The 27418-nt window shown below is 42.6% G+C and overlaps 3 protein-coding genes across 6 annotated transcripts; 2 read left to right on the forward strand and 1 right to left on the reverse strand.

Moving 5' to 3' along the window:
• The first annotated feature begins 115 nt into the window (after window positions 1-115).
• LOC146246289 (pterin-4-alpha-carbinolamine dehydratase 2) lies at window positions 116-8021 on the forward strand. Of its 2 annotated transcripts, none has more exons than XM_084683660.1 (4): window positions 116-274; window positions 907-1038; window positions 6788-6868; window positions 7754-7882. In XM_084683660.1, exons 1-4 carry the CDS (start codon window positions 176-178, stop codon window positions 7829-7831), a joined length of 390 nt encoding a protein of 129 aa, XP_084539786.1. In that variant the 5' UTR covers window positions 116-175; the 3' UTR covers window positions 7832-7882. The 2 variants fall into 2 exon arrangements, with proteins under 2 accessions (XP_084539786.1, XP_084539785.1); XM_084683659.1 differs by having other exon boundaries at window positions 117-274; window positions 7858-8021.
• Window positions 8022-8384: 363 nt separating this feature from the next.
• LOC146246290 (cation channel sperm-associated protein 3-like) lies at window positions 8385-13357 on the forward strand. Its single transcript, XM_084683634.1, has 8 exons — window positions 8385-8646; window positions 8832-8985; window positions 9153-9392; window positions 9515-9697; window positions 10089-10229; window positions 11441-11560; window positions 12135-12289; window positions 13136-13357. Exons 1-8 carry the CDS (start codon window positions 8510-8512, stop codon window positions 13257-13259), a joined length of 1254 nt encoding a protein of 417 aa, XP_084539760.1. The 5' UTR covers window positions 8385-8509; the 3' UTR covers window positions 13260-13357.
• A 1973-nt stretch (window positions 13358-15330) lies between these two features.
• Window positions 15331-24675, reverse strand: pitx1 (paired-like homeodomain 1). Of its 3 annotated transcripts, XM_084683651.1 has the most exons (5): window positions 24071-24675; window positions 22829-22883; window positions 19264-19413; window positions 17802-18001; window positions 15331-16632 (listed from the first exon to the last, which is right to left on the reverse strand). In XM_084683651.1, exons 2-5 carry the CDS (start codon window positions 22872-22874, stop codon window positions 16081-16083), a joined length of 948 nt encoding a protein of 315 aa, XP_084539777.1. In that variant the 5' UTR covers window positions 22875-22883; window positions 24071-24675; the 3' UTR covers window positions 15331-16080. The 3 variants fall into 3 exon arrangements, with proteins under 3 accessions (XP_084539777.1, XP_084539779.1, XP_084539778.1); XM_084683653.1 differs by lacking the exon at window positions 19264-19413; XM_084683652.1 differs by lacking the exons at window positions 22829-22883; window positions 24071-24675 and adding an exon at window positions 19510-19921.
• Between the last annotated feature and the right edge of the window lie 2743 nt (window positions 24676-27418).

Here is a 27418-nt window from a genome sequence, read left to right on the forward strand (position 1 = left end):
ATCAAATTAGAGTTAAATTAGACGATGAGTTAATCTGAACCAACAAGCTAATGTAACATGAATCAATACAACGATATAGAATAGGCCTACAATAATATTCATCAGGCATTTCCTGGACAGCTATGAGGCTTGTACACATGCAAAGAAGTGAGCCAGTTCAGTTGACCAAATTGTTATGCTAGGTTTAATGATTGCCCACGGGGCTAGCGCTGTACGATTTGGCCATTTCTCTAGGCTGAGCAACAAACTGCTGACTAGATATTCATCTAAAATGGTAAGTGAACAGTCACCGTTTACGACAAGCGACTGTGATTATTGTTATCATTGCTTAGGACGTGAGCAATTCTGTACCGGTGATGATTGATAGCTGTAACGTTTAGCTTTAGGCAGCATGTATTAACCACAAATTTGTGGTTTAAACCCGTTCTGTCGCTATCACATTGGCAGTTCATATTATTCACATCGTGTCCACACAATCGTTGAGTAACACATAATAACGTTAAGGTATCAGGTGCCGCGGGACACTTTCTAGCAATGTACGTTGCAGGAAAACCTAAAGGTTATGAAAAGGTAAGTTTGATTTAGGCTACTACCGAGTGCAGCTCCTGGGTGGGATTTGCATCTCAGTGGCGGTGAATATTTTTTCTCCAGCAGATGGAGTAGGGACATTGCAGAATCAAAAGACAACACTGTGTTGGACCCGTATAGTAACCATCTGTGATTTCAAACACATTTACACAAAATGAGAAGTACAGTTGGCTACTGTGCATGGCTATGTAAACTCTTATCTGCTCCTCGAAAGTTGTTTTAATCTCATGCGGCTGTGATAGTGGAGTTTAGATACTGTGTTTGGGTTGGCACAATATGGTGACAGAGGTGGTTCGAGTGCTGATGTTGTTTCCCCAGACGGCAGAGCCCCACTGGCTGTCACCTGCAGATAGAGATCACTCCACCATGGAGCTGAAGGCCACTGGGTGGGTGGAGGTTGACGACAGGGACGCCATCTACAAAGAGCTTCACTTCAAGACCTTCAACCAGGTGTGTGTGTGTGTGTGTGTGTGTGTGTGTGTGTGTGTGGTGTTGAGGCGCTCGCTTTCTATTGGACAGCGAACCTCGTCACACTCCAACATTACAGATTAGTGAGCCGTTTGTCCGCATCTTTCCGAATTTTTTTCCCCAATGAAGAAAGATTTGTTTAAAAGATCAGTGCTTCAGAAATGAAAAAAAATATATAAGAATTGTGCAACTGTTTTGCTAATGGCTGTGATTTGACAAGGCTGTGTGGCTGTTATAGTAACTCACATCCAGGCCTGTTGGCATGCAGGCCCCGCCCCCTCTTCCAGTAGGCCTACTACTCGTCCCCCGTTCTATCGCCCCCCCCCCCCCCCCCCCTCAGTCTCGCAGGCCTCTCTTCTTACCCTCTCCCGTCACCATCCATTACTCTGAGACAGGCCAGAGCGTCGCTTGGCAGAAGTTGGGTTTCGATCAGTGTGATTCCTTTCACAAACAATCAAATTGGTTAAAATGTTTCATCTGCTTGGAGAAACCACTAACTGTCCGGTAGTTCCTGTTATTGGACGGTTGTTTTATTTATTTTTGACATTTCTTGTTCTCCCTCCCTCCCTCTCTCTCTCTCTCTCTCTCTCTCCCTTTTTCTCCCCCTCTCTTTGCTTGTGTTTTATGTTTCCTTTCAGTAATGGAGAAGAGATCACCTTGTTCCAATTTGACGTGTCTGCCATTTTCTTGTCCTTCCTTCCCTCCCCCTCTCCCCCTCTCCCTCCCTCTCTCCCTCATCCTGTATTTTTTGCTTGCTGTGTAGCTCGTTTTACATAGCTGTTCATAAAGTTACTTGTACCAGAGGGGGAATTGCGATGAAGAGTGACACACTGGCTGATTTCCATTTACCACTTATCTCCAAGTGATAGGCTTGGAGAAATAAGATCTCCATGACTTTATAATGACAAGTCACAAATCCCCCCTTTTGGAAAAAGAACCATTCCATCCCCAATCCCCTAGAGGGAGCCAGAGCTGTATGGTGGTACCAGGCAGCTGACAGTTCGGTGGAAAAAAGCAATGCCAGGCAGACTTACTATTGTGTTTATTTTTCTGATTGAAGTGGAAATGTTTTCAGGATGCTATGACCAAGCCAGTAGTAATTTATCTGTGTGGCTATACATTATTTAGAATTGGTCTCAGAAAAAATGTGGTTTTCCTCGTCAAGAGCGAAAGAAACACAAATCAGATTTGAACGTTTAAATACATTTTCTGGACTTTTTCTTCTTTGTTTTTGTGTTGCATCCAAACATTCTCAAACAGGAAGTGTCTGTGTTTCTTTAGCAAGTATTCTTGTCGTTTGTAGATGTTTTCTGTGTGGATAGTTTAAAAGTGTAGGCTCCCTGACTTGATAGTTTAAAGTTACTTGAAAACAAACGTTGTGAAGATCTGTCTGTTATGGATTTTCAGCGGGTGAGACAGATTAGATGTCTGACACTTCTATTTTGTCAAGATTTAAGAGGCCGGGTCTGGTAGCTTTTGTATTCTGCTATCTGAGGATTGAATCTTTTGTTCTCTTAAAGCTAAATGTACATTTTGTAGCTTTATGGAAACTACACCATACATTGCGTGAATTCAATCAGGTAGATTATTATTTTATTCAAACATGGCTCAGGCAAAGCCGCCACTACGCTTGACAAAGGAGAAATCGTTTTTGGTTACTTTCAGGTACGTATAAGTATTCAAAGTTCACAAGGCTTTGCCGTTATGTCGTCAATAAAGAAAGGTTATTGGATCCGTGTTGAAGTGGGGTGAATCCCTGGCCGTCCTGTCATCTGTCCCATTGAAATGACTGCATTGTAATCACAGAGACGAATGTGCGCGTTCGAGCGTCTGCACGCTATGAGACAGCCAGCGAGGCCTACTAAACCCTCGGCTTAAGCTTGAGGAGATAACGCGGTCCTCAGGTCACGGGACAGCGGCGGGCAGCCATTTCCATCTCCCAGGGGCCCCCACTCGACGGACGATCCTTTTTATATTCCTGGAGGGCCTCCCCTCCCTCCCTCCCTCGCTCCCTCCTCCCCCAAACTCTCCCCAGCCTCCCATCCCCAGCCTCCCATCCCCAGCCTTCCCCCTCACGTCGCAGGCCTCTCTCGGATTGTGTTAAATAAGTTGTCGAACAACCACGCCTGAGCCACCTGGAGAAACCAGACTCCCCCAGTCTAGTACTCCGACTGAAGGCTGGTAATCCGCTCAGCGGTGTATGTTACCCCCACCACCCACCCTCAGCCTCCCCCCTCCCTGCCTGCCTGCCTCCCTCCCCCACCCGCTCTCTAGCCCACCCATCCAACCCCAACCTACCTTTGCTCCTCCGCCATCACGTGAAAAAAGCACTTTCCCTGGGAACTTCATGCCCCCCGCCCCCTTCGTCCTCCTCTCAAACCCTCGCGTTGTAAAGTGTCCGGAGGGTATGTGTCCGAGACCTGGCGCCGGGCGGAGGTGGTTAAGTAACCAGGGCTATCAGTGTTGGGTAAACCAAGAGGGCCTGTGACATACTGCATCTATTGAGGACCCTGAGGCCTTGTTGTTGAAGTCCTGTCTCCGGAAACTCTGTCAGTAAAGGGCGAGAGCTGGGGATGGGATGGGGGGCAATGACAAGTGACAACAACAAAAAATGACATGACCCACTTACTTTTATTAAGAGTGTGGGGCGGGTCTGGGGGCTTTGAGTGGAGAGGGGGGTTACATAAGAGCCCTATAATGCTGCAACAGCAAAAAAAGGACACGATACTCACTCAAGTAAAAAAATAAAATAATAATAATAATAATAATAGTACTCAAAAAGTTGAGAGTTGAAGTCTGCAAAAACGTGTTGGCCGTGATACCGCCGTGTTGTTCCTCACAGGGTCCTGTGTCTCCGCCACGGGAGATGTCTCCAGAGTTGCAAACGTCAAGGAGTCAGGTGGCTGAACGGTGAGGGAGTCGGGCTAGTAATCAGAAGGTTGCCAGTTCGATTCCCGTCATTGTGCCACATGACGTTGTGTCCTTGGGCAAGGCACTTCACCCTACTTGCCTCGGGGGGGAATGTCCCTGTACTTACTGTAAGTCGCTCTGGATAAGAGCGTCTGCTAAATGTAATGTAATGTCAACCGCCGAGGCATAATACGGGCCGTGTGACGCAGACTGTGAATGTCTTAACCACCAGGAGGAATGCTGGTGGGCCGTAGCCCACACCACAACATTAGCTGGTCGTTTGGCTGAAGTTACATGCAACATCAGAGGCCTTTCAGACGCCAATTGGAGGCTTCTGAGAGAAGTGAAATGTAAGAGGTGCGGTCGTTGTCATCATCATCAGCCCCGCTCGTGCGCTCCCCCCCCCCGCTCCCCTCCGTCCCTCTCTCCCTCGTGAAGGTATGAGTTTTGACAGCGTTGGGTCTTGGAGAACAGTCATCAGGCGATGGTGGTGTGGAGAGAGAGAGAGGGATGGGAGGGAGAGGGAGAGGGAGAAAGGGCGGGAGTAGGGATGTAAAGCGAAGGAGAAAGGGACAAAAGAGGATGGAGGAAGGGGTATGGAAGACGAGGTGAGGGGGATGAACGGAGGGAGGGGGGGGGGGTGGCAGGCCGAGGTGAAGAAAAAGAGAGGGATGAGGAGATGGAGTAAGAGAGTGGAGGATGAGAGACAGGGAGGGGGGAGGGCAGAGACTTGAGTGGCCCGGTCTGCATGCAGTTACAGCTGGCGAGGGGAGCAGGCGTCTCTAAGCCCCTGGACTGCTGGGCTGGGGGAAAATCAATCTGTAAATAACTGACACATGTGTTGGAACCCCGGGCTGCGTTTCAGGTCCCGCCGCAGTCTGGAGAAAACGCTCGTCTCCGACGTCAAAACGCTCTCATCTCAGTGAGAGTTTTTAGGACAATCACTGCGTTAATAGCACTAAACTGCCCATTCGAAGCAGAGCGTTCATTGGGGGGATCCGGGGTGGTTGTGCGGGGGGGGACTGGGGAGAATGGGGGAGGGGGGGCCAGCTGGGTATGTTGGCCAGTGTCAGGTGTTTCTGATTATTCGAGGTGGGGGTCTGTGAAATGTCACGTCAAATTAGTGCAGTCTGACAGCTCTGGTTTGTGGGCCAGGGCTGCCAGCCTGCTGGCAGAGGGCTGCAGGAAGGGGCGAGAGAGAGAGACAGCAGCCCCCAGACACAAACTGGGTCAACAGGAGGGCCGCAGAGAGAAAGTCCTTGACCTGTGTTGTCGTTTAGTCTCAGCGAGAGGTTAAGGGTCGGTTTTGCTTTCCCCCGGCCGAAGTGGAGCGTGTTAAAATGACCCCCGAGTGACAGTGGTCAAAGCACTCGTCTGTCTGTCTATCTGCCATCTGTCTGTCTGTCTGCCGTCTGTCTGTCTGTCTGTGTGTCTGTCTGTCTATCTACCATCTGTCTGTGTATCTATCATCTGTCTGTCTATCTGCCATCTGTCTGTCTGTCTGTTTATCCATTTATCAGTCCATCCAACCATCTATCCATCCGTTCTCCAATTCAGCCAACAATCCAGGCATTCTTCCATTCAGCCATTCCATCTATCCATCTATCTATTCATCTGTATCTTGGTGACTGCCCTAAGTCACTTCTAAACTTCAAACTAGTAGTATAGAACTGCAGTCTAAACTTGATTAAGGTGCTCTGTTGTGGAACTCTATTACCGTGATCAACTCGAGATCGTACCGTTGATCGTTTGGAGAAAATACATTTAATGAGAGAAAAAGTTAGTCGTTCACCCACTTTCTAGCTGTCAGTTTTGCAAATACACATTCAGATTAAGAGTAAAAGAGAGAGAGAAGCGAGAGATGTTTGGGCAACACCTGACATGGTTAGCCATTTAGCAATCTCCATTATAGCCAATGAAAGTTGAGGAAAAGCAGATGCACAAACTCTTCAATTGGTGCCAGTGAGGTCAAGTTGCAGGAATATGCCAATTACTTAAATTGATCTGTAGATGGTCCCTCCGATAGCCAATCAGATCGCGCCGCCGATCGTGTTACATCATGTCGAGAGCGTGGAGGGGAGCTCTCCAAATTGGTTACGACGCACTAGAAGCTAAACACAATTTCCTCTCCGGCAGTAATTCTGTTTGGTCATGTCACAGACCGAACGGGACACTACACTCGGCTGCAGCGGAGGCTTATAAACAACAGAGTTTCAGTTGATTTAATTAGGCATGGGGAAGTATTTAGGGGCTTAATTGAGATTGCAGTGGGAAATTGCTCTGAAATAGCCCTACCTGGGTTTTTTTTATCTCTCTCCCGCCCCCTCTCTCCCTCTCCCCCCCCCTCTCTCTCTCTCTCCTCCCTCTCTCTCCCTCCTTTCTCTCTCTCTCTCTCTCTCTCTCTCTGTCTCTCTCTCTCTCACTGTGAGCCCGGTGAACGAAGACTTACCGAAGGCTCTCCCCTTTGTAGATGATTAGTAGAGCTTTAATCACTCCCTGGCTGCTTTCTGATTGGAGAACGCATGTGCAAACAGGAGTGTGTGTGAACGATTGTGTGTGTGTGTATTATTGCGTGCGCATGAATGTGTGTGTGTGTGCATGTCACAGGTGGCAATAAGGCTCCTTTGAACAATAGTGAAAGGCCACCACCGAATTTGAACTAAACACACGCCTGCCGCTTTGCTTCAGTTTTGTGAGGGGCTCCACAGCCTTGATTAGCAGTTAGCAGAGCACTCATCGTACATAGCCAGTTGCTTGTCATCATCTCCGTTCGCATTCCAGACATTGTTGTTGAGTTTCCTCCACGTCTCCCTTCTCCCAGGCCTTTGGCTTCATGACCAGAGTGGCTTTGCAAGCAGAGAAGATGAACCATCACCCAGAATGGTTCAACGTCTACAACAAGGTCAATAACTATAGAGATGACATTCTGTATGAATCGAACGTAAACAAATATCACTCTGGTCATGGTAACAACCATATATATATATATATATATATATATATATATATATATATATATATGACTGTATATATAGTGTATGGTAATATATAATACATAAATTGATCACAATGTTTTTTTTTTACTATTTGTAAAATCTTAATGTAAAATGTTGTGGCCTCGTTAAGTAAGTCTGGCTTGCGATGAGCTTGTGTTTAAACACAAGTTCAACAGGTTTTCAATTAACTCAGGATCCTTCTTGTAACGTCTCAACCAGAGCATCCTTTTTTTTCCAGCCTTTGCTTAGCAGTCAAAGTGATGAGCGAGGCAAAAAAACGAATAATAAAACGCTGTCACTTTCAACTCTAATCCTCCCATTTTCTCGTGACAAGCTTCGCACATAACTCATAGATTCACCCTCCCTCCACCCAATCCCACACTCAGAAATGAGTAACAGTTGATATTACGAACAGAGGCCCTGAAAATCTGTGTGCTTTAAGCTGAAGCCACTGGTTAGCTGTGTGGCAGACCTACTGGGCTGAGAGGAATCTTGTCCTAATCCTCTCTTTATTAAAGCGGTAGCAGGATGGAGCAGGAAAGCTGGGAAGCTGGGCCTCAGTGTCACTGTTTTACACAGCTCTGTTTGACTCAGAAACACTTAGTCTCTTTTATAAGGCTTGTGATGTGGACGATCTTTGGGCCTCTAGATGTGTTGTGGCTTTTATTTATGTGTGGCTTTTTTTTTCTTTTTTTTTTTGCTACATTAGCAATTTTGTATTCATTTTTCTGTTATTTTAAAAACAAAAATCAGATGTAATTGGGTTGGCGATTTAAAAGTTTTTTTTTTAGGATGGCACAACCCCCTCACCAGGCCTGTACCACGAGGCCCACTGTGATCTGGCCGCATTCAGAAGAGATCGTTGTTGACTGGTGTTTGACTTCCTGCTTCTCAGGTCCAGATCACATTAACGACCCATGACTGCGGAGGACTGTCTAAGAGGGACATCAGGCTCGCCAAGTTTATTGATAAAGTTGCACTCACTATGTAGATTAATGTCTTGTTATTTGTGTGTTCTGTACTGCACCTTTATACGTAAAAAATAAAAAGATAGAAATATGTTATTTGTCTTATTTAATTTGAAAAACCATCAACATTTCGGATAAAACGTTACATGTAGCCTATTTGTTAAAATAAAAGTATATGTTATTAATCCAGGGCTTGAATGCTGTAGGTATACTATGCAACATATTGAATTTATTAATAGTCTATTTTTATGTAGGGGCTATACAACGTGTAGACCTACAAAATGTATCGAAAGGTTTTTTCTTTTCTGCCGTGTGCTTTACTCCGTTTAGTCAAATAAAAAGGAGCAAATCACACTGCACCTCTTTAAAGTAGAAAGAACATTACATTCGAGATTCTATACATCGTTCGTTTTTATCTGTTGTCAGGATCGTTGTCATAATAGTAAATTGTTGACTTGCTGATTTCATTTGAATGTGAAGTCAGTCAGCGATGTAGATTACCCTGAATCACTTTGGTTTCTTTTATTCCCCGGATTCAGAGGGAAGGCCCTATAAACCGAAAACAGTTTGGAATGGAAAATGGAGCAAAAAGAGATTAAGAAGAGTGGAAGCGGATATATAAGATACATCCTTGAGCAAGGGTCCAGTCAGATAGCGCTCGGGCAATTTTCTGATTGGGACACAGTAGGAAGAAAAAAAGAGACGACTGAGAACAAGTAGGCCTAAGATTATTATTTTTAACGTTTCAATTGCGGGCTGTCATATCTCTCTTACACACCTCACAAGCCTTTGTAAATGTCAACAGTAGGTCAAACAGTCAATTGCATTATCGCTCCCAGGCCTATATACTGTATAATACAGTATAGTTGTCTTTACACAATGCTATATATTTGCTCTACAGGAGATGTGATATCGGATTTTACAAGTATGTTGCCAGCCTTACCGAGAACCCCCTGTTTGACAACTTTATCATGCTTACTATCATCATCAATGCTTTGTTCATGGCTTTGGAGACGGATTATTATTTGAACTATAAGCTATACGAATTCTTCGAGGTCTGTATTTCTGATGGATGCTGAAATATTATTTAACGTAGCTAGGGTATTAGTATAGGCCTACACTATCCAATAAATGCAAGCCAACACCCGACGCTGTGGGTGTAGCGTAGGCTACTGTATGATCATGAATTTACTAATAGTTACTATTTTATTTCGTTAAACAGCTTTCAGACAACTTTTTCCTGGCGGTTTACACCATGGAGTTTCTAATGAAGGTGTACGTTGAACCGAAACAGTTCTGGACCAACGGTTACAACGTCTTTGACGTGATTATCCTCGTTGTCTCTCTGATTCCAACGTTAGTGGGCGAACAAAAAGCCGATTCCCTCACCTCCCTGCGCATCGTCCGGGCGTGCCGCTCGTTGCGAGTGCTGAAAACGGTGTCTTTTATACGCGGCCTGCAGGTGAATGGCACAATATATTTTGGTGTCGGTTATTACCTTGGGTTTATTCTTATATAGGGTTTATACAAATTCTTATGAAAGTTAGCTTATTTTCTTACGATCAATATTTGTGTTCCTGACAGGCCTTAATTGCAGCTCTCTTCAAGACTATGAAGAGCGTCTTCTTAGTCCTCAGCCTGATGTTTCTACTCATGTACATATTTGCCCTTATTGGATTTTACAACTACGGTGACCCTGACACCGGAGACCCCGAGAACTGGGGGAATTTGGGCAGTGCCTTCTTCACGTTGTTCAGTTTAGTGACGGTGAGAACACACACTTGCCCCCCTCCCCTTAAATTGGAAAAATTAATAATATACTCATAGGAGTCTATAGGCTTTTTAATGTTCCGATTACTCTGTTCAGGCAGGAAGTCAAACCGAACGGCACCAGACAAACAAGAGCGTGTGCCTTTTCTGTATTTATTACGTTTACATTTAGTCATTTAGCAGACGCTCTTATCCAGAGCAACTTACTGTAAGTACAGGGACATTCCCCCCGAGGCAAGTAGGGTGAAGTGCCTTGCCCAAGGACACAACGTCATTTGGCACGGCCGGGAATCGAACCGGTAACCTTCTTATTAATAGCGGATTCCCTAACCGCTCAGCCATCTGACTCTGTTATGGTGTGACTTGATGGATTTACTGTGTACCTTAGGTGGACGGCTGGACCGATCTGCAGCAGAACCTGGATGACCTTGGCATGGCGTCCAGCCGTATCTTCACCACCGTCTTCATCCTGATGGGTTATTTCATATTCTTCAACATGTTCATTGGCGTGGTCATCATGGAGATCCAGGTGTGTGTCACCTCTTAGGACTATAGAACTTGTCGCCGGTTGATTCTTGTTTTTCTTTTTCTTTTCTTTTTTTACGTTTTAGGTCTGTCATGATAATGTTAGGTGATTGCTACTTTATTAGATAAGATATGACAGAAGCTGTCAGGTTGAGCCAGGCTAGGATATAGGCGGGGGCTGGACAGAAGAAATTATGAGAAAGAGTTGAATGAGGAGGTAGGGGAGAAAGGAGAGATGGATACTGGTTGAGCAGAGTGGCAAAGAGTTTACACAGCGAGAGAGGAGATAGGGATAGGCTGGGAAGCGAGGGGAGGGGAGGCGGAGAGGGAGGGGGGGGGGGTAACATTGTTCCCCCCTGCTTCACTACCCCGGGATGGAAAAATAATAATTCTCTCCAACCTAAATGTCCAACACTCAGTCCAGTCGGTCATGAGAGAGAAAGAGAGGGATGGGGGGGGGGGGGGGGGGGGGGTTGTTGGCAAGAGAGAAAGAGAGAGAGATGGAAAGAGGTGTTCGGAGAGAGATGAGAGAGATAGAAAGCGAGAGAAAAAGAGAAGAGGTTGTTGGAGAGAGGGAGAGGGAGAAGGAGGGAGTGATGGGATGATCAGAGAGAGAGAGAGAGAGAGAAAGACAGAAACTTCTATGTTCCCTCTGAGGTAGCTGCAAGTCATTGGACATATGTCTTAGCTGCAGTGCGTGGGGGTGGGGTGGGTGGGGTGGGGGAGAAACTTACTATGGGAGAACAAAGATAACCATGTCACAGAAAGTCAGCTCTAACTTTAACCTTCTTACCAAACATTTAACAACTGGTTGCTGGGAAACCCCAGAACGTATGATGTTGCAGAAGGGGAGAGGTCACTGGTTAGAGTATTTGAGTGTAGATCAAGAAGTTGAAGGTTCAAATGAATAATAAAGTAATTTCACTGTTACCTGTATGGGTTTTCTCTCCTATTATTACAGGTAAGATTTCAATGTTCATTCCGTTTTTCCTCTTATGACTAAAGCAAACAGCAATGGATTTTAGACTGTGCTGTATTAAGACAAGATATTATCTAGCATTTATGATTCTCATGAATCCAATGGATGTTGAATGTTGAGGTCACAAGGCAGGATTGAAAGTTTGTGGAAAGTGTGATTTCCCCTTGTCACAGTTTGGTTAAAAAAATTATTGTGATTGTTTGCAACTAAATGTGACCAAAGTTGATCTTTCTCAGCATTCAACGAAGAGCTTTGAGGCTCAGGTACAGAGCGAGCGCGAGACCTATCTGAATCAGAAGAAATACGCCATGATCAAGCGCCAGAAAATGGAGATTAGAGAACTCATGATGAGCCAGGTGGGAACCGGGTTCTTCCAAGGGTTCCTCGGTATTCCCTGTGCCCTTGGCTGTGTCTGTGTGTATGTGTGTGTCTGGCTGTATGTGTTTATGTATGTGTGTGTCTGGCTGTATGTGTGTATGTGTATGTGCCTGGCTGTGTCTGGCTGTCTGTGTGTATGTGTTTGTCTGGCTGTATGTGTGTGTGTACGTGTGTGTGGCTGTATGTATGTGTGTATGTATGTGTGTGTGTGGCTGTATGTATGTGTGTGTGTCTGGCTGTATGTGTGTATGTGTGTGTGTGTGTCTGGCTGTATGTGACTGTGTGTGTGTCTGGCTGTGTGTGACTGTGCATGTGCTTGTATGTGTACAGTACGCAGGTCAATATCAAGTTGATAAGTTGATTGAGTTGATAACGTGTTAAACTGACATCAAGTCATGGTATTATGACATCACATGGTATTATGACATCACATGGTATTATGACATCACATGGTATTATGAAATTGCTGAACGTTCTACCTTTCTGATCACTAATCCTATCCTTCCTCTCCTCCACCCACCCACCCACCCACCCACCATCACTACTGCGAAGACCAGCAATGAGCGGAACTATAAGCGGGTGGTAGAGATGTTTAAGAAGTCTCTTCGTCACTCGGACTGCATCGTGACGGAGGACCTGTGCTCCAGCTTGTCCTTCATAGACATCTACCTCGGCACCCTGGACCGCAACGACGCAACGGCGGAGAGGTAGTCCCAGCCCTTTCAGGCTTTAGCTCAGCGGGTTAGCACATGTTAGTGCTGGGGCAGCGTTTGATGGTACCAAGGGAATGGCACTTTAGTCCCTGTGTCAAATGCTGGCAGGAAGATATGTACAAAACTATACAATTTGCTGGAACTGCATTGATTTATGCGTGACTCTAAAATTGGGTTTTCTGTGAGTTTTAATAATGATAAGTAATGTAGATGAGATCAATAAAAGGCATAATGTAATATCTAAAATACCTATTATTACAGTAATAAGGCTCTTTGCACTAAACACTAACCAGAGAAGCAACCAGTAGCAAAGATGGCCGCCATGATCCTAAAATGACACGTCAGGGTTTGTGTTTGTGATCCCCTCTGCAGAGATGATGTTGATGGGTAATTACATCATATTCTCAAGACATGTCTGGTTTGTGATTGTAGTCTTGCTGCAGACTCGGCCAGTTTCAGAGGCCTGTTCCAACGCGTTGCTCTGAGTGTTATGAGCCTTCTACGCTGGGAACCTGCCTTTCCTTGGGTTCCCTGGCTGGACTTTTTTCGTTCTTTTTGACATGGTTTATAGCAAAAAGCTGTGAAAGTTGAAGAGTTTTTATGTCTTTATTGGCAACACACTCCCATTTATAAAGGGTTGCTTATAGGAAGTGGTTAGAAAGAAGAACGCAGTATCTAATTCACTATCAAAACATTTGTATTGTGAGAGAGGGATGAGCTGCTATAGAAACTGAGAATTACAGTAGCTGTGTGGTAGGAGAGATCAAGGAACGTGTGTGTGTGTCTGCGTGTGTGTACATGTGTGTGTGCGTGTGTGTGTGCGTGTGTGTGTGTGTGCAGGCTGCAGCACCTGTACTCCGAGGTGGTGCAGGTGCTGTGTGGGCTGCTGGAGGAGGACCTGCAGGACGCAGAGCAGCAGAAGAAGAAACACAGGAAGACCAAGACGGCCCGGCGCGACCTTTAGCTCTGCCGGCTTCATCAACCGCACGCCCTCTCCGAACCAGCTCTATTTACATACGCTCATTAAAGAATGGGACTTCGCCACCATGTGTTGCTGGACTGATGTTGTGAGTCGGCTAGTGTCGTCAAAAGGCGTATTTGTTTTTTAAAACTCTTAAACTGTCAGGCTGGGTTTAAGAAATAAGTTTAGTTCATGTACTAATGCTTTTACAGGGGCGGCATTTGAACTTAACTCTCTAAATGTTAACAAATGAAACCTAGATGAACAGAGCAACATGCTTTATGATCATATAACTGATCTTACCATGTTCTTACCATGGTAATATGGTCCATAGCAACAGTGTTGCTTTGCACTGGTCAGTTTTACATCACAAAGTTCACTCCACAGAACTCTCACATACCTGTTCCTATTGTTGGATCTATATATTATTTGTGTGATACGGAGACTGTATTTGCAATGTTCATATTTTATATAATCCCATAGAGATTGACAGACTGATAGTTTACTATCTATATTAAATCTATGGCCCAACCATCCCCTCTACTGGTTCAAAGACAATGGTTGCCAACTTTAGGATACCTTGTTTGCATTTTTTATATTTATTGGTTACTCTTTTTTAGGATTGCTATGCTGCGGTTTGTGTGGCTTTGCTGCGATGTTTCTCTACATAGCTGCCAGGTAGTGAGAGGGCAGTAGTGTGTTCTTCTGGGTTTTATAGGCTGGTGGAATCCCGTTTGAGCAGTGAAACTTTAGAAGGAAGTTCACCACAAGCAATGACTTCCCTTTGTGCAAAGTAAAGACCGTTCAAATATTTACAAGCTATAAAGTGACATTTTGAACTTTACCCTTGAAGTGATAATGCTGACATACCCTTGGAGATAGACTTACAACGTCAGTGGAGGCAACTGTGGAAAGTTTGTGATTGCGTTTATGACAATCAAGACAATTGTTTTGGTTGTGGAGTCATGAAATTTGTTGTTAGTTTTGTAGTACATTTACTAGTGTTTAAGTAGACAATAGTTTATTGTCTGAATTATGAACTAATGCACCTGTCCGAATTTGTCCAGAAATACACGTGACATGAGAAAATAAAACTAAACTAATATGATAGCCTAATAAAATAGGCTACTTGTTTGATATTTATGGAAAATAAATGGGTTCTGGTAAAAAAAAAAAAAAAAAAAAAAATAATCATTATTCTCATAATTTTATTATGTGAAATATTCATGTTAAAGCGTGGTTCTTAATTTGAAGCAAACAGATTGAATTGTGTGTCATTACTGTCATGGCATCATTGACATAGGCAGTTCATTTACTGCATTACTAATGATTACTAACACAGATATGAGGCCCCAGGTGTCGACTGTGAGATATGCTATTGATTTTTAAATCACTAGTCAAATAGATTTATAATCTCGTCTTGTAGTGTGTCAATGCGGGGAACGCACGCATGCTCTTCACAATTTCATTGAGTTGAATGCGATTGCATTCAGTTGCTTGCAATTGGTCGATTACAATATTAGTCACAGTTTTCACCCTTTTGCATTTGTTTTTTGAATATTCATAGCCATTGAGCAAGGCCAGCTTCTTGACTTGTTTTATTTAGCCTTGTCCTGTGATTTAGACTACGTGTGGATTTGTGCCTTTAATTTTAAGAATGTAGAAATATAGACTACTAAAAAATAAGTGATTGCGAACCTAAACGTGAGAGAAATGATGATTCCAGGTTCCCCAGTAGCCAACTCTTCAGCGCTTCATCTGGGACGAGTATGATTACGGAAATAAGCAGGCTAAATGTCTCGAGAGCCTGCTGCTTCTACTCTGCGGTTCAGTTGACATCAAACCGCACGGCTTCGTCAACAGTGTAAGTCCTGTGATGTAAAACGGCCAGAGAAATCTTGGAATAGAGAGAAAGAGAAAATGAGAGGAATGTGAAATTCACTTTTAGAATCGAAGGTTCTCATTTTGAAGGAATGATTGTTCCATTTTGTATTTTTGTTTTACATTTATGAAAGTAGCATTTGAATTGTTTCACAATAATTTTGTTATTCATTTAAAAACGAAATATGCTGTTTAATAGGATAAATTGACATCTATTTGCCTCAGTTTATTCAAACAAACATATTACCAATAACACATTAAGATACTTTTCAATCACCACCTACGTTATAATGAACTTATTTCTGCAAATCTTACATTATAACCAACTTGTACAAAAAACACGTTGCAAGTAAAGCATGCGGGATTTATATTTTAGCAAACAATTGAAACGAAAATACTCTTGACTAAGCATATAAAAGTTTAATCACTAAACAGAACGCTATGCCTTAACCGGGCCATGCTCCGTGGCACCCCCTGTATTAATGGTCAAAGCACATTTAGCAATATAAAAGTCTTAGTTATAGCCTATACAATAGATTTCTTCTTCAACCGGGTCCGGTTTCATATGTGTTTGCTATTGTTTTACTTTTAGATTATTGTCCAGGAGTTGGTGTTTAAACCTAGGATTACACGTCACGTTCAAACAGTTGGGGGTCCATGAAGCCAAAGAACAAGCAAAACAAAAGCACAAAATTGTTCCTTGTTTTTCAAGTTAGTCTATGTACAATGTTGCAAATGTAACACGTCTTCATCACTTTAAATTGTTGTGCAAGTTAATTTGGTGAACACATAGCCTACAACCCGCATAATCCATTTGAAAAACACAAGATTGCAACTAATCCAGTTTAGTTGTTTTTTGCCCCCCACCTCCCCCATTTCGCAGGTAGTCTACACAGCTGTCCGCAGAAAAAAATAGTATTGTTTTCATCCGTGCTTTGACCCGTCAACTGTTGTACTGACAGGCATTAAGACTAGAGCCGGGACTTTGTAACCCGCTGTATCCAAAGGTTGGGTGCTGTTTTGACTTTAGTCTAAGAGTAGCCAGGCTCGAGTTGCATGTGTCTCTGTACACGCTGTACGGTGAACCGGGAGGCCCGTACGGACAGGCGGAGGAGGACATGGCCGAGTTGATTGTGGAGCTGCTTATACCGTTGAGATTGCTGATGTTGTTCAGGCCCGCGGCTGCCATGCCCGGTACACTCGAATGCCCATGCATGCCGGAAGCCATAGTCATTGAGGAGATGGAGTTCGGAGCGGAGAACATCGATTGTGATGTGAGGGGACTCATTGAGTTGAAAAATGTGAAGTTCTTCGTTGAGAGGGGGGCCGGGGTCAGTCCTTTGTTCGTCCAGTTGTTGTAGGTGTAGGCTGGGTACATGTAATCGTCCGGTTGCATGAGACCGCTGAACTGGGGAAGGTAGCTGTTTTTGCACAAGTCCATCTGCTGGTTGCGCTCGCGCTTCCTCCATTTCGCCCGCCGGTTCTTGAACCACACCTAACAGTCAAAGGGGAAACTTTATTTATAAAGTATTTCTTACAATGAGTTATTGTTAAACTCGTGTTATTGATATTGATTCGTGGTATAAATATATATAAAAATATTGTATAGTGTAGGCTAAAATACAATAGGCCTGGGCCTATATTATATTAATATTAGGCTATATATAGGCTATATGTTGCAGTTATAAAGCCATCGTTATAACCATTGCCTTATTATATCTCAAACAGCCTACAGTCTATGGACTCCGTTAGTCATTGTCTTGTTAAAAATGATGTGAAATTGTGTATATAGGCCTAGCGCACATTTCTTCGAACACTTCGTTTTTATTAAATTGTGAAAACAATTTACAACCACTATTATTCATTTATCATCGGAAACGTAATTTTAGCCACCTGGTGTAGGCTACACGGCCTCATTGACAAATTATCCACAAGACATGGCACAGCCTTTGAGCGGAGATGGCTACGGCCTATATTTAGACTGTATATTCAATAGCTGGTCCACTGTAGGCCTCCTCTCACGACTCCAAAGAACAGTTAAGGCTTTCAGAAACACGTGACATCTGAAATTAGGCTACATGGCCAATCATATAGCTCGGCAAATGAAGAAGAAAATAGCTTCTCTGAAATATGTAAGGTAGCTCTAGCTATACAGAGATCATCCTTCCCTAATTCAGTTAATAAACTTTGCATGTTGTTGTGTTGCAAAGAGACGAGAGAGCCAAACATAAAAAGTAGACCACGTCCTGGCATTTTTAAATTTGAATGATGAAAATCAGTTATTGAAATAACAGCATGCAGTCAAAAAGAATCGTGGCTTCGTGTAACTGGGTACTAAAAAGCGCGATGCGTTGTCCTGCCAACGGTGTTATTGGGCATGTCAGTGCTGAGAGAAAGCGTTAGACTGAGTCGTTAACATAGCAAGGAGACAATAGAAAGTGCTTGCAACGCTCGGGGGAGGGAAATTAGGGTGTCATCTCTACATCGTAACGTTGTTAATCACTCGTAATTACAGCTATGAAATCATCCAACTGATATTCGAGTGTAGACCTGAAGTTAAGTAATTCAGTACGTTTCAAACAAGTTTCAACGGAAACACGGGATAGGGAAGCAGATATTGCACGCCTTCGGTGCACGGCCTTGAAGGCATCTCTCGAGCCTTACCCTGACTCTGGCTTCAGTGAGGTTGGTCCACACAGCTATTTCCTCTCTCGTGCTCATGTCCGGATAACGGTTCCTCTGAAAGGTGGCCTCGAGTTCTTGCAGCTGTTGACTGGTGAAGTGAGTCCTCTGGCGTCTCTGTTTCTTCTTCTTGTCGTCTGCGTTTCCGTCGTCGCTCCTTTGTTCAACGCTCCTCTCCTTTTCTGTGAGTTACACAAATGATACATCTAAACGTATAGTTCCAACATAACCAAACATTTAACTCTCATAGACTCAAAACCAAGCAACAGTGCGCGCAAAAGACTAACTACAGGCGCCTGTATGACGCTCTTGGGAGAAGGTGTGTGTAAGGAGAACAAAGACAAACTCTGCAGGAGAAAACGCACACACCGTGCAGGCCAGGCATTTGAGTGCTCCGAAGTGTTCACGAGCGACCATTGTATGTAATGCCTATTTTGAAGAATCTTTAGGTGAAACTATCACGTGCCCTTAGTGAAATATTAACAGATAGTCTTGGGCTCAAATATTGATTCTTGGTAAACCACGATGAGACATTCATTGGGCACTAAATACCCGTAGGCCAAAAGATCAATATAATCCTTTTGTCTCAAAGTTTATCCAGTCTTATCGTCTATACAAATGCCCTTTTATAGTGTCCTTCAAAAATACGATTATTTAGTTAGGTTAAAACATTACACCTAGAAGTAATGTGAGAATAAAAAACTAATCAAAAGCTAATTTCCAAACCACGGCTTGTGATTATGTGTTGCAAGTTTAAACTATATGGCATGAGGTGTGTAATATACATGTACATCACTTTATACTAGGCCTAATCAAAATAATTATTCCGTCAATAATTATTTTGCTACCACAGCTCCAGGATCAATTGTGTTTATTTTTGTCAATAGATTTTCAACCACAATTCCTGAAACGCTTCATGAAACTGAATTAAGGTATAACACCTGAAAATTACATTGCATTTTATGCTATTAAAAATACACAATCTTCAATAACATTTAGCCGTGACTACCCTTTATTTAACTTTCCTTTTCCAATGAGTGACTTGACTTTTATATTTAAATAATAACACAAAATGCATTTAATAGAATCAGACAATAGAATTTGCTTGCAATACAGCGCGCGTGATAAATAAGAGAAGTGGAGCCTATGCTGGAATATAGGCCTAGGTGAGATTCAGAAGAGGGAGGCCAGTTATTGTCATACAAAATACTGTCATGCCTTGATTTCTTTAGCTTCTCTCGTTGTAGTCCATGCATGTTGGTTATAAACTTCCCTACGGATTATAAGCAGTCCTCTTATACGCGAAGGCCTAGATTCTGATCATTGTATTGTTTAGATGTCAGAAACATAGCATGTCTACGGTTAATCATTGGGATAAATATGTTTTTTAGCATTGTTCAGAAGCAGTGGGGGTAATGAAAAGGTCGTTGAATCGGTAAAGTACCTGCTATTTCAGTATCTGAAGACTCGCTGCTTGAATTCTGTAACGTTTCTCGAGCGCCGTTCGAAGTTCTCGGCAAATGAAAGGTGGAAGCCATGTCGCGCGCCGGCGGAGGTCTCACAGTCTCTGCGATTCTGTCCAAATTCATTCCACCTTGAAAAGAATGATGATGCCGTATTAAAAATTGCGATTAAATCCCCTAGATTGAGCCTTTCCTTAGTTATATGCTTCAGAAATCCAAGCGATTACCATTATTGCAAAGAGAGCTTTTTCAAAACAGATCTCCAAGAGATTATTCTCCGGAATATCTGCTCCGTTTCCGTGGAGCAGTGACAGTACGGTTGCCTTCTATAGTTTCCGTTGGTGTGACCGAATGGAAGCGCTTGCAGCACGAGCATGAGACTGGATCCACCCATTTTATGCGCTAAAACCTTCCCAAATTTGAGTCCCACCCACATAGTGGATAGATTTGAATGTGACTGAAAAGAAGAACGATCTTTTTTTATTTATATCAGGAGTACAGAACAGGCAGAGACACTCGGAAACTTTGGAAGAAAAAGCTCTTTCTTCAGATGTATTTGAAATATGCTCTCGCGCAGCAGAACAAGGAACGTTCATGCGCATAAGGTGTATCTCGGATACGACCATATAGCCGAATAAACATTTGCTTCCCTCCTTGGAGAGGAGAATGCCTCATTTACTTGTATTTTCTTTGAGAAATAAACACAAAGCGTATGCGTTTGTGCCACCTTGATTTTACGCGTTTTTTCTTGTCTCAACCTTTAATCATTCAATGAATACAATCAACAACCTAAAGTTACTGCCAGTATATGTCTCTCTGTCTGAGTTAGAGAGCAAAACACAATTTTACTAGCAACCACAATTCCTGATCCATTTAACAACCACAGATTGCTGCATTGGCCTTTCAGATGCTACAGTTTTTTTGATTTATGGTTGCAATTTGTTAGATAGCGAACTAGACTCGCGTGGCAATGACAAGAATGAAGCCACAATCCAACTCAAGGCCTCATTGCTTCAACCAGGGCTATGTCGAGATAATCCAATGAGTAATTTGCCTGTCCCAGGCCAGAAATTGCCGGTTATTTTGACGTAATCTCCTTACCTTAGATATGTAACCCTATCACGGCATTACTGTAATTGAGCGGCGCCTGCTGGTCAGACACGACTGAGCTGCCCATGCAACTTTCTACAAGTTCACCCAAGGATCATACCAGTGAATAGGCTGTAATCAGGTACAACAGTAGGCTTTTGTATCACTGAACCCCTTACGACGGTTCCCTGCGTCGAGACTCGTTCATTGTCTATTATCCATTGTCTATTATCCATCTATAACACTGTATTATTTAATTAATGAACAGATTATGTTTTTCTCTCAAATGAGGCATAAATGTTTTTTTGTTGTTGTATTGAATGCAATTTTAAATTAGACGCACCCACCCCAGGGTGCGATTGGACCGTACTAACCTATCGGCAATTGGTGTGAGATAGGTGTGCGCCGACTCTCCTCCAATTGTATAGGCGCCATTGGTAAGAGTTTTTAGGTAATTGTATAGCAAACATTTGACATGAGACCCCGTCAAACTGGAAATCTTCCCTCGAGCGCCTTTTAAAAGGAATTGTGCAACCTCTCAACAATCACTTGGTTTTTCATTCATTTGTTCAGTTTACTCACCCTAGTAGGCTCGTGCAATATACTGTTTTTATGAACGCCTTTTGACAAACCCGTTTTCATTAGTTTAGGCCCCTTTGCGCCTTTGTCACACCACCAAAATCTCTGGACAAAATTCCCAACAATGCTTAAAGAATAGCTATTGAACTCCTGTCTGCTTGCAATGATTATATTTGAAATAATATAGCCTATTTGAGTGGCTTTAAAATAGTCATTATTACTGCACACTGGGACATGTCTCACGTAGGCTACACATGCAGCAAAAACCCCCTTCTCAAAACAAGCTAAATGTGTTTGCACTATTGGAGAGAGATTATATAGACAAGGAGACAAGCACCCAGCAAACAACTATGCTAACCACTTGTAATAATAATAATTTCATTTCACTATAGGATAACGGATAGGCGTGTCTTCCTTATTATTCGTTAAATCAGCCTAAGCTTTTTAAATGTAAAATGTCATTGGTAAGCGCTTTTGGGTAAGTCGAGATGTTCAGAGATGAAGAGGAGTTGGTGTGATGGATGGCGCAACCAGGGTACAACACACTATTCATCCCCTGTGTCAGGTCAAAGGTCACTTGCAAGATAAGCACTCATATTTTCTCGTCAAACTAAAAATAAACTAGGCTACCATCATTAATTATAAACCAAACAAAAACTACACACGCAATTCAAGTACTATTTTCAATCCTCTTAAGTATTATTTTGAATCCGTCTATTATTTTGACCGACCAAACAAACCGGACGCGGGCAAAGATAACATTGAAAATTAAATGATGACATCGACTCAAAGGAAGGAGAGGCGTGCATGGACCTCGAAAGTAATTAGACACTGTGCGTAACACGAGCTTGTTCCAGGCTAATGACATTACGATCGTAGTGACCTCCCCGTGCTCTTCTCTAGTGGACAAGTGGTTCAAGGCCTGCGCGAGCCGGTAGCACATCTGACATTTGAGGGGTTGTTTGTGAGGTTACCGAGTTCAGACGTTATTTCACGAATTCATATTATTTGGGATGGTTTACACAGCGCATTTTGAATGTAGCGTATTTGTCCTAACGAAAGTGATTTGATGGCTGATATTTGTTTTGTATTCCACGCACAAGTTGCCAATCTTACGCACAAGTCACATCCAGCCTGTTTAATCCCATCATTTACCCAAACGTTTAAGGATGTTCCTACATCTGTCATTTTTTACAAATTGTTTACATCATTACAAGAAAGTCATGGGGGGAAGGACGTAACCTATTGAATACCCGATATAAACCAGGAATATTTATCTTCCAGTCATCGCTTTGTGACAACATGAAGGGACTCTAGCCCTGAGCTTCCTAGATTTTGCATCTGGGGAAAATAAGATTGTATATATGATTGTTCCCATTCTAAAGCCATTTGACAACGAATATGAATGATTGTCAATGGGCCCTTTGACGTGGGATCAATGAACTGTAGCCTAAGGAAGTTACACAAATAATAAACCGTTTCATTTAGTAATTAATTGGTGGGCCTAAATCTGCTTAGGACCATTTAAATAGCCCTCACCTTGAACTCCAAAGCATGTTGATTTCACATGCTACATTATGTGTTTAAGTTCAACGTGGCTTTAACGTGTAACATAACATGTTGTTCAAATCGCATTAAACGGAATTCACAATGATTGTCGATCACTACCTACAAAATTGACTTTATAAATAGCCTCCAGTTCTCTTTCTCAATCAACTTTTCAACAACCTATTGAAAAAAGGTAACATGTTTCAAAACATGCTAAATACATTGAGATGCGTCAATCTTTTATTACGCGATTCTACAGATATGTTGCGTAATGTTTACATGCTAAGTGTAGGCTAATTTAAGGTTTCGGATAAAGCAAAAGACGCTTACCTGGGTCTCCGCTCGAGGTGACATTCTTCGACAAATTAAGTTCCATTCCAAATGCCTGAAAAACAGAACACATTTGCACACGTTATTATTGGCGTGTAGTGATAGAAATAACACGTATAAAGTAACAGCCTATTGAGATGTATAATTATTTACGTTTGCTTTTGAAAAACAGGAAAATACCGTTCCAAGAGAACCGAGTACAACTTTGACAACTCATGCAGGGGATTCCTTTCTTGGTTCATCACAGAAACTTGTTAGCCTTTTTTCATGAAAACGGATAAGAATTATAGTTCCTCTCCACCTTTCAAAAACGTCAGAAGGACAGAAGTCCTATTCACTCCTTTCACAAAGTTGGCCAATGTATTTGCCCTTTCCTTGTATCCTGTAACAACCAGAGATCTCTATCTCAGAGTTGCCTAAAAGTTTATCTTTGCCATGATGTATACACATAACCCCACTTATCTGTAGGAATCCCTTTGCTCGTTTTATGTCCATAATAAATCGTGACATAATGGATGGTTACCTTTCTTTCTTCTCTCTCTCTCTCTCTCTCTCTATCTCTCTCTCTCTCTCTCTCTCTCTCTCTCTCTCTCTCTCTCTCTCTCTTTCTCTCTCTCTCAAACACACACGCGCGCACACACTCAGTTATTTGTGCCTGTTTTTGTGCAGTCTGTTGGATATTGACACGGGTGACACAATAATTAATTAATAAGAAAGTGTACTTGAGACTCTATACAACTTAGAATGAATTTACATAACTATGACATTTCTAATCTCCTCATCTTAACAAGACATGCTCACTCTTACCAGACAGATAAATGAACCGTTCCTCGTCAAATACAAATCAAATATCTTGGCAATTTAACTGTACACTCGACCACGTATCTAAACGTCACACACACTAGAAGCTCACTAACCCAAGATACTGAAATTATACAACGCTAAAACTGTGATTATGGTCGTGCGCAAGAGAACTGGAAGTCTATCCATCAACTGTAGACCGGCTGTGGTTGTCATCGATAGGTCTCCACCGAGTAGCCTACCAGCGCACCGGATAGACGAATATTATATCTGCCTGGGACTTTGGAAGGTTTTGGAAGGATCATGTCCAAAATAATTTGGTCTGCACCTATGCACGGCCGCTTACGGAACGAAAAGGCACACAGCGTAAACACATAAACCTTCAAGGTACTGTGGATACAACTTCATTATTGTTTTCAAATGAACGCTGACAAAACTCACCAGTTGGTTCCCAGCAAAGACAAAGAAAACAATGTAAAACGTTAAATTGTCCCCATGCAGCTGTTAAATATATCCACTAGATTAGAGCGGGCATGTGCTGCGTCCAAATAATAAGCGCTTTGATTGCCTCTCTGCATCGCGCTCGGTTTTCTTCGGAAGGACCTTTCTTGTGTTCTAATGACGTCATGACGCGAGCGACCCCCCTCCTTCTGCCATGGCAACCCGATACAGGATGCGCACATGCAACGAAAAGACGGACATTGAACCAGTCTTCTGGAGACGGCTTTGAACGCGTAGGCCTATAGATGCATGCAATAATATCTTGACTGACGTTTCGTTAATTTGTTTGCCTATCAAACAACGTTATGAGCAAGATCTTGTCAACAAAATAGCCAAAGTAGCCAACCAAACATGGTTTGTATTTTTTTAAAGCTGTCTTTGATTGGCTCGTATCTTATTGTCAAACTCTGGTCGAAATTATGCTCAAAGTACACTGTTTCATTAAATTAGACGTTTGAGGGAGGAAAAAAAGGATGTTGCAACAATCCTGTTGTGGTTTGGTTTTGGAGTTGTGCACTATAGGCTTATTTCATATTTCAATTTTGATGCACATTATTGAAACTTTGTTATGTGGTGAAGCAAAAATGCTTCAATAATAAAAATAATATATGTGTGTGTTCATTTTTGTATTTTGTATTTTGGCTAAAGACAGTTTCCATCATTTTAAAACGCTATCATGTTGCCTAACGTGGCTAAACCCGGTAAATTTATGTTTATATTAATCTAATAGGCTACATTTTCAGCTGACACTATATTTTCTAAAATGGAATGCAGGTGATAGCCCTACATTTGTCTATTTCGGCCTATATGCTAATGTTGATTCAGCTTCTCAAATGGGTTTGGAATAATATTTTACAACATAGGCTAATCATTTCACCAAGATTTCTTTTTTAAACAACTCATCGATATTTTGGTTTAGGTCCAGTGTTGAATTTTAAATGTTTCCTTTCTATTTCATGATCTCTATCCATTTGAGTTCGACCCAAAAAAATAATTTGAGCCCTGAACTTAGGCCTGAAGGCAATTTAACGAATAGCAGAACAATAACACTGATTTAGGCTACACATGATAAAGCAGCTCCTGTTGCGACCTGTCAAATCTGCACGTTTATAGAATACAAGCAACCTATACCCCAATGTGATGATGTTTGTTCATACGCCAAATTAGATATATGGGATACATTATAGTATGTATACCTCCGAAATGTTTGATGTTGAGCATATAGTTAAATAGTTCCTATTGTTGCATTACTGCAGTTATTTGTGACTTACATTGCTGAAGTAAAGGTTATTATCTGACTCTAGGCCTTAATTTTAACGCACGAGACACCGGTACATTTAACTCACCTATGTAATCACGCAGTTGATATTGAAAATCATAGGCTACTTCTACCTTTACAATTAGTTTATTCCTGCAGTTGATAGCAATGTTCAAGTAGTATTAATAACTCAACTAAAATCTACTATCCTCCTCACGAAACGTCATAGCCCAAGGCTGACTTTAGTCAACAATTGGTGATGAATTTGTAATAAAAATAGAACATTTAAGGCTAATTGTGTACGTCACTTTGGATAATGACGTTTGCTAAATAAATGAATAGGCTACATGATGTGAGCATATTATTTTGGGGAAAACGGATTCATGCATACTGTCGTGTTTGTACATGCCTCTTAGTGTAATAAACACGAACACATAAATCGAGTTTACATTTCCAAAGTCTGAATCGATGCGTATTATTTGTTTTTATTCTTAATTGTCTTTGTTGAACAACAGACTACGCACGCGGGCCGGGCACTCTGCTGCAATCTGCACAAGTTGGGGCCTTCGGCTTGTGAGACAAAGCGCGTTCCCGGATTCCGTCTGCCTTCCAGCTTTCTTTGTGCTTCTACCCGTCTGTCGTTAAAGACATGGTAGAAAGTGTGAAAATGTGTCCAGTATTCCCCTTTTTAACTTAGCCAAGAGAGCTATGCAGAAACCCAACCACGGCTGTAAGAGGGCTTCCACGGGGATTAAGACTGAGCTCTTGGGCTGTGGACAGTCCCCCAGGAGCTGGGAAACTCATTGCAGAGAGAGGGACCACTTCTCACGGCGTTTCCTAGAAAGGTTGATTTCCACACACAATAGCGGAACTCGGCTATATCTCAAGTGGAAGGTTGGTTGTGTGCCCGAGCGCGGGCGCGTGTGTGTAGGGTGAGGCGAGGGGACATCTTTTAAGGTGCTACTCGGAGCTAAACATAATGTGCCAATGTTTGACCTTTTCCGTGTGACCTCATTTTCGGGCTGTGTGGGTTGTAGCGGCACTTGACTTTTATCGCACTTGAAGTGCTTGTTTTTACACTTAAAGCCGTCACCGTGCAGAGATATGATGTGGCACGTGGCCTCGTGATTCGTTAGCATATAGCCTAGATTTGCTAGAAATAATAGTCTTACATTATTTATTTGTTTTTATGGAACAGGTTTTCACGTAGATTTACGCAAATATAGGCATATCCGCAACGTGAAGGACTGTTGCATAGATGTAGATCAACGTACAGCCTAGATTTAATTTAATTAAATTTGTTGTAATATTACACAATAGCCAAAAGCAGCATTGTTTATTGAAAACAATACATCATTTTTGCAAAAGCAAATCATAGCCCGAATTCAATAAAGTGTAAACAATTTCTCTTGCGTCCATGTACAATTCGCTTGGAATTGCTACCTGCAGCAAAAAGGGTGGTATAATTGACTGTACCTGTCAGACCGTGGTTGCAAAACGACGAGTCCTGCGACAGCTATAATTAGACGGTGAAACGCTGTAATTACGCCAGCACTGAGGAGATGGGAGTTGCCCCTGCGGTGCAACAGAGTCAATAGGCGGAGGGCTTATCCTTGTTTGGTGTGGGGTCTGGAGATGTCTGCATTGCTGTCTGTCCTACTTCATAGGGTCACCTCATAGGAGTAAATAGTCATTGTCAATGACAGACAGTTATACACACTCGGAGAGCTAGACAACTGCGTAGGCATATTGTGCAAGGAGTGTGCGCGTGTGCGCGACTTGCTTAAGCAGTACTGTTACCTGGCAACACTCCATTGTTCCATTCTCTGAAGAAAAAGAATCGTAACATCGTTCAATTAACGTGTCGGAGTATTAGGCACGAGAGGCCTGACTGAGGAACAGTCAAGTGGCACTTCTAGACTCGGCTAAACCAATCGGGACTCGAGAGAGCCAGACATTGGACAGCTCCCTTAGCGAGCCCATTGTGACATCACAGGGACTTATATGGGGCCTAAAAGCTAACTCAGAAC

Source organism: Hypomesus nipponensis, chromosome 20 (genome assembly GCF_054491055.1).
Source record: "Hypomesus nipponensis isolate SF chromosome 20, ASM5449105v1, whole genome shotgun sequence".
NCBI classification, from domain to species: domain Eukaryota; kingdom Metazoa; phylum Chordata; class Actinopteri; order Osmeriformes; family Osmeridae; genus Hypomesus; species Hypomesus nipponensis.

Excerpts from the sequence above, each read along its gene's own strand:
- LOC146246289 (XM_084683659.1), top strand. The coding sequence starts at position 176 with ATGCTAGGTTTAATGATTGCCCACGGGGCTAGCGCTGTACGATTTGGC. Across the intron at positions 275-906 it reads CTAGATATTCATCTAAAATG|ACGGCAGAGCCCCACTGGCT; the intron begins GTAAGTGAACAG and ends TTGTTTCCCCAG. Across the intron at positions 1,039-6,787 it reads ACTTCAAGACCTTCAACCAG|GCCTTTGGCTTCATGACCAG; the intron begins GTGTGTGTGTGT and ends CCCTTCTCCCAG.
- LOC146246290 (XM_084683634.1), top strand. The coding sequence starts at position 8,510 with ATGGAGCAAAAAGAGATTAAGAAGAGTGGAAGCGGATATATAAGATAC. Across the intron at positions 9,393-9,514 it reads CTTTTATACGCGGCCTGCAG|GCCTTAATTGCAGCTCTCTT; the intron begins GTGAATGGCACA and ends TGTTCCTGACAG. Across the intron at positions 9,698-10,088 it reads CGTTGTTCAGTTTAGTGACG|GTGGACGGCTGGACCGATCT; the intron begins GTGAGAACACAC and ends TGTGTACCTTAG.
- pitx1 (XM_084683651.1), bottom strand. The coding sequence starts at position 22,874 with ATGGAACTTAATTTGTCGAAGAATGTCACCTCGAGCGGAGACCCAG. Across the intron at positions 19,414-22,828 it reads CACCTCGAGCGGAGACCCAG|GTGGAATGAATTTGGACAGA; the intron begins GTAAGCGTCTTT and ends ATTCTTTTCAAG. Across the intron at positions 18,002-19,263 it reads TTCAGATACTGAAATAGCAG|AAAAGGAGAGGAGCGTTGAA; the intron begins GTACTTTACCGA and ends TGTAACTCACAG.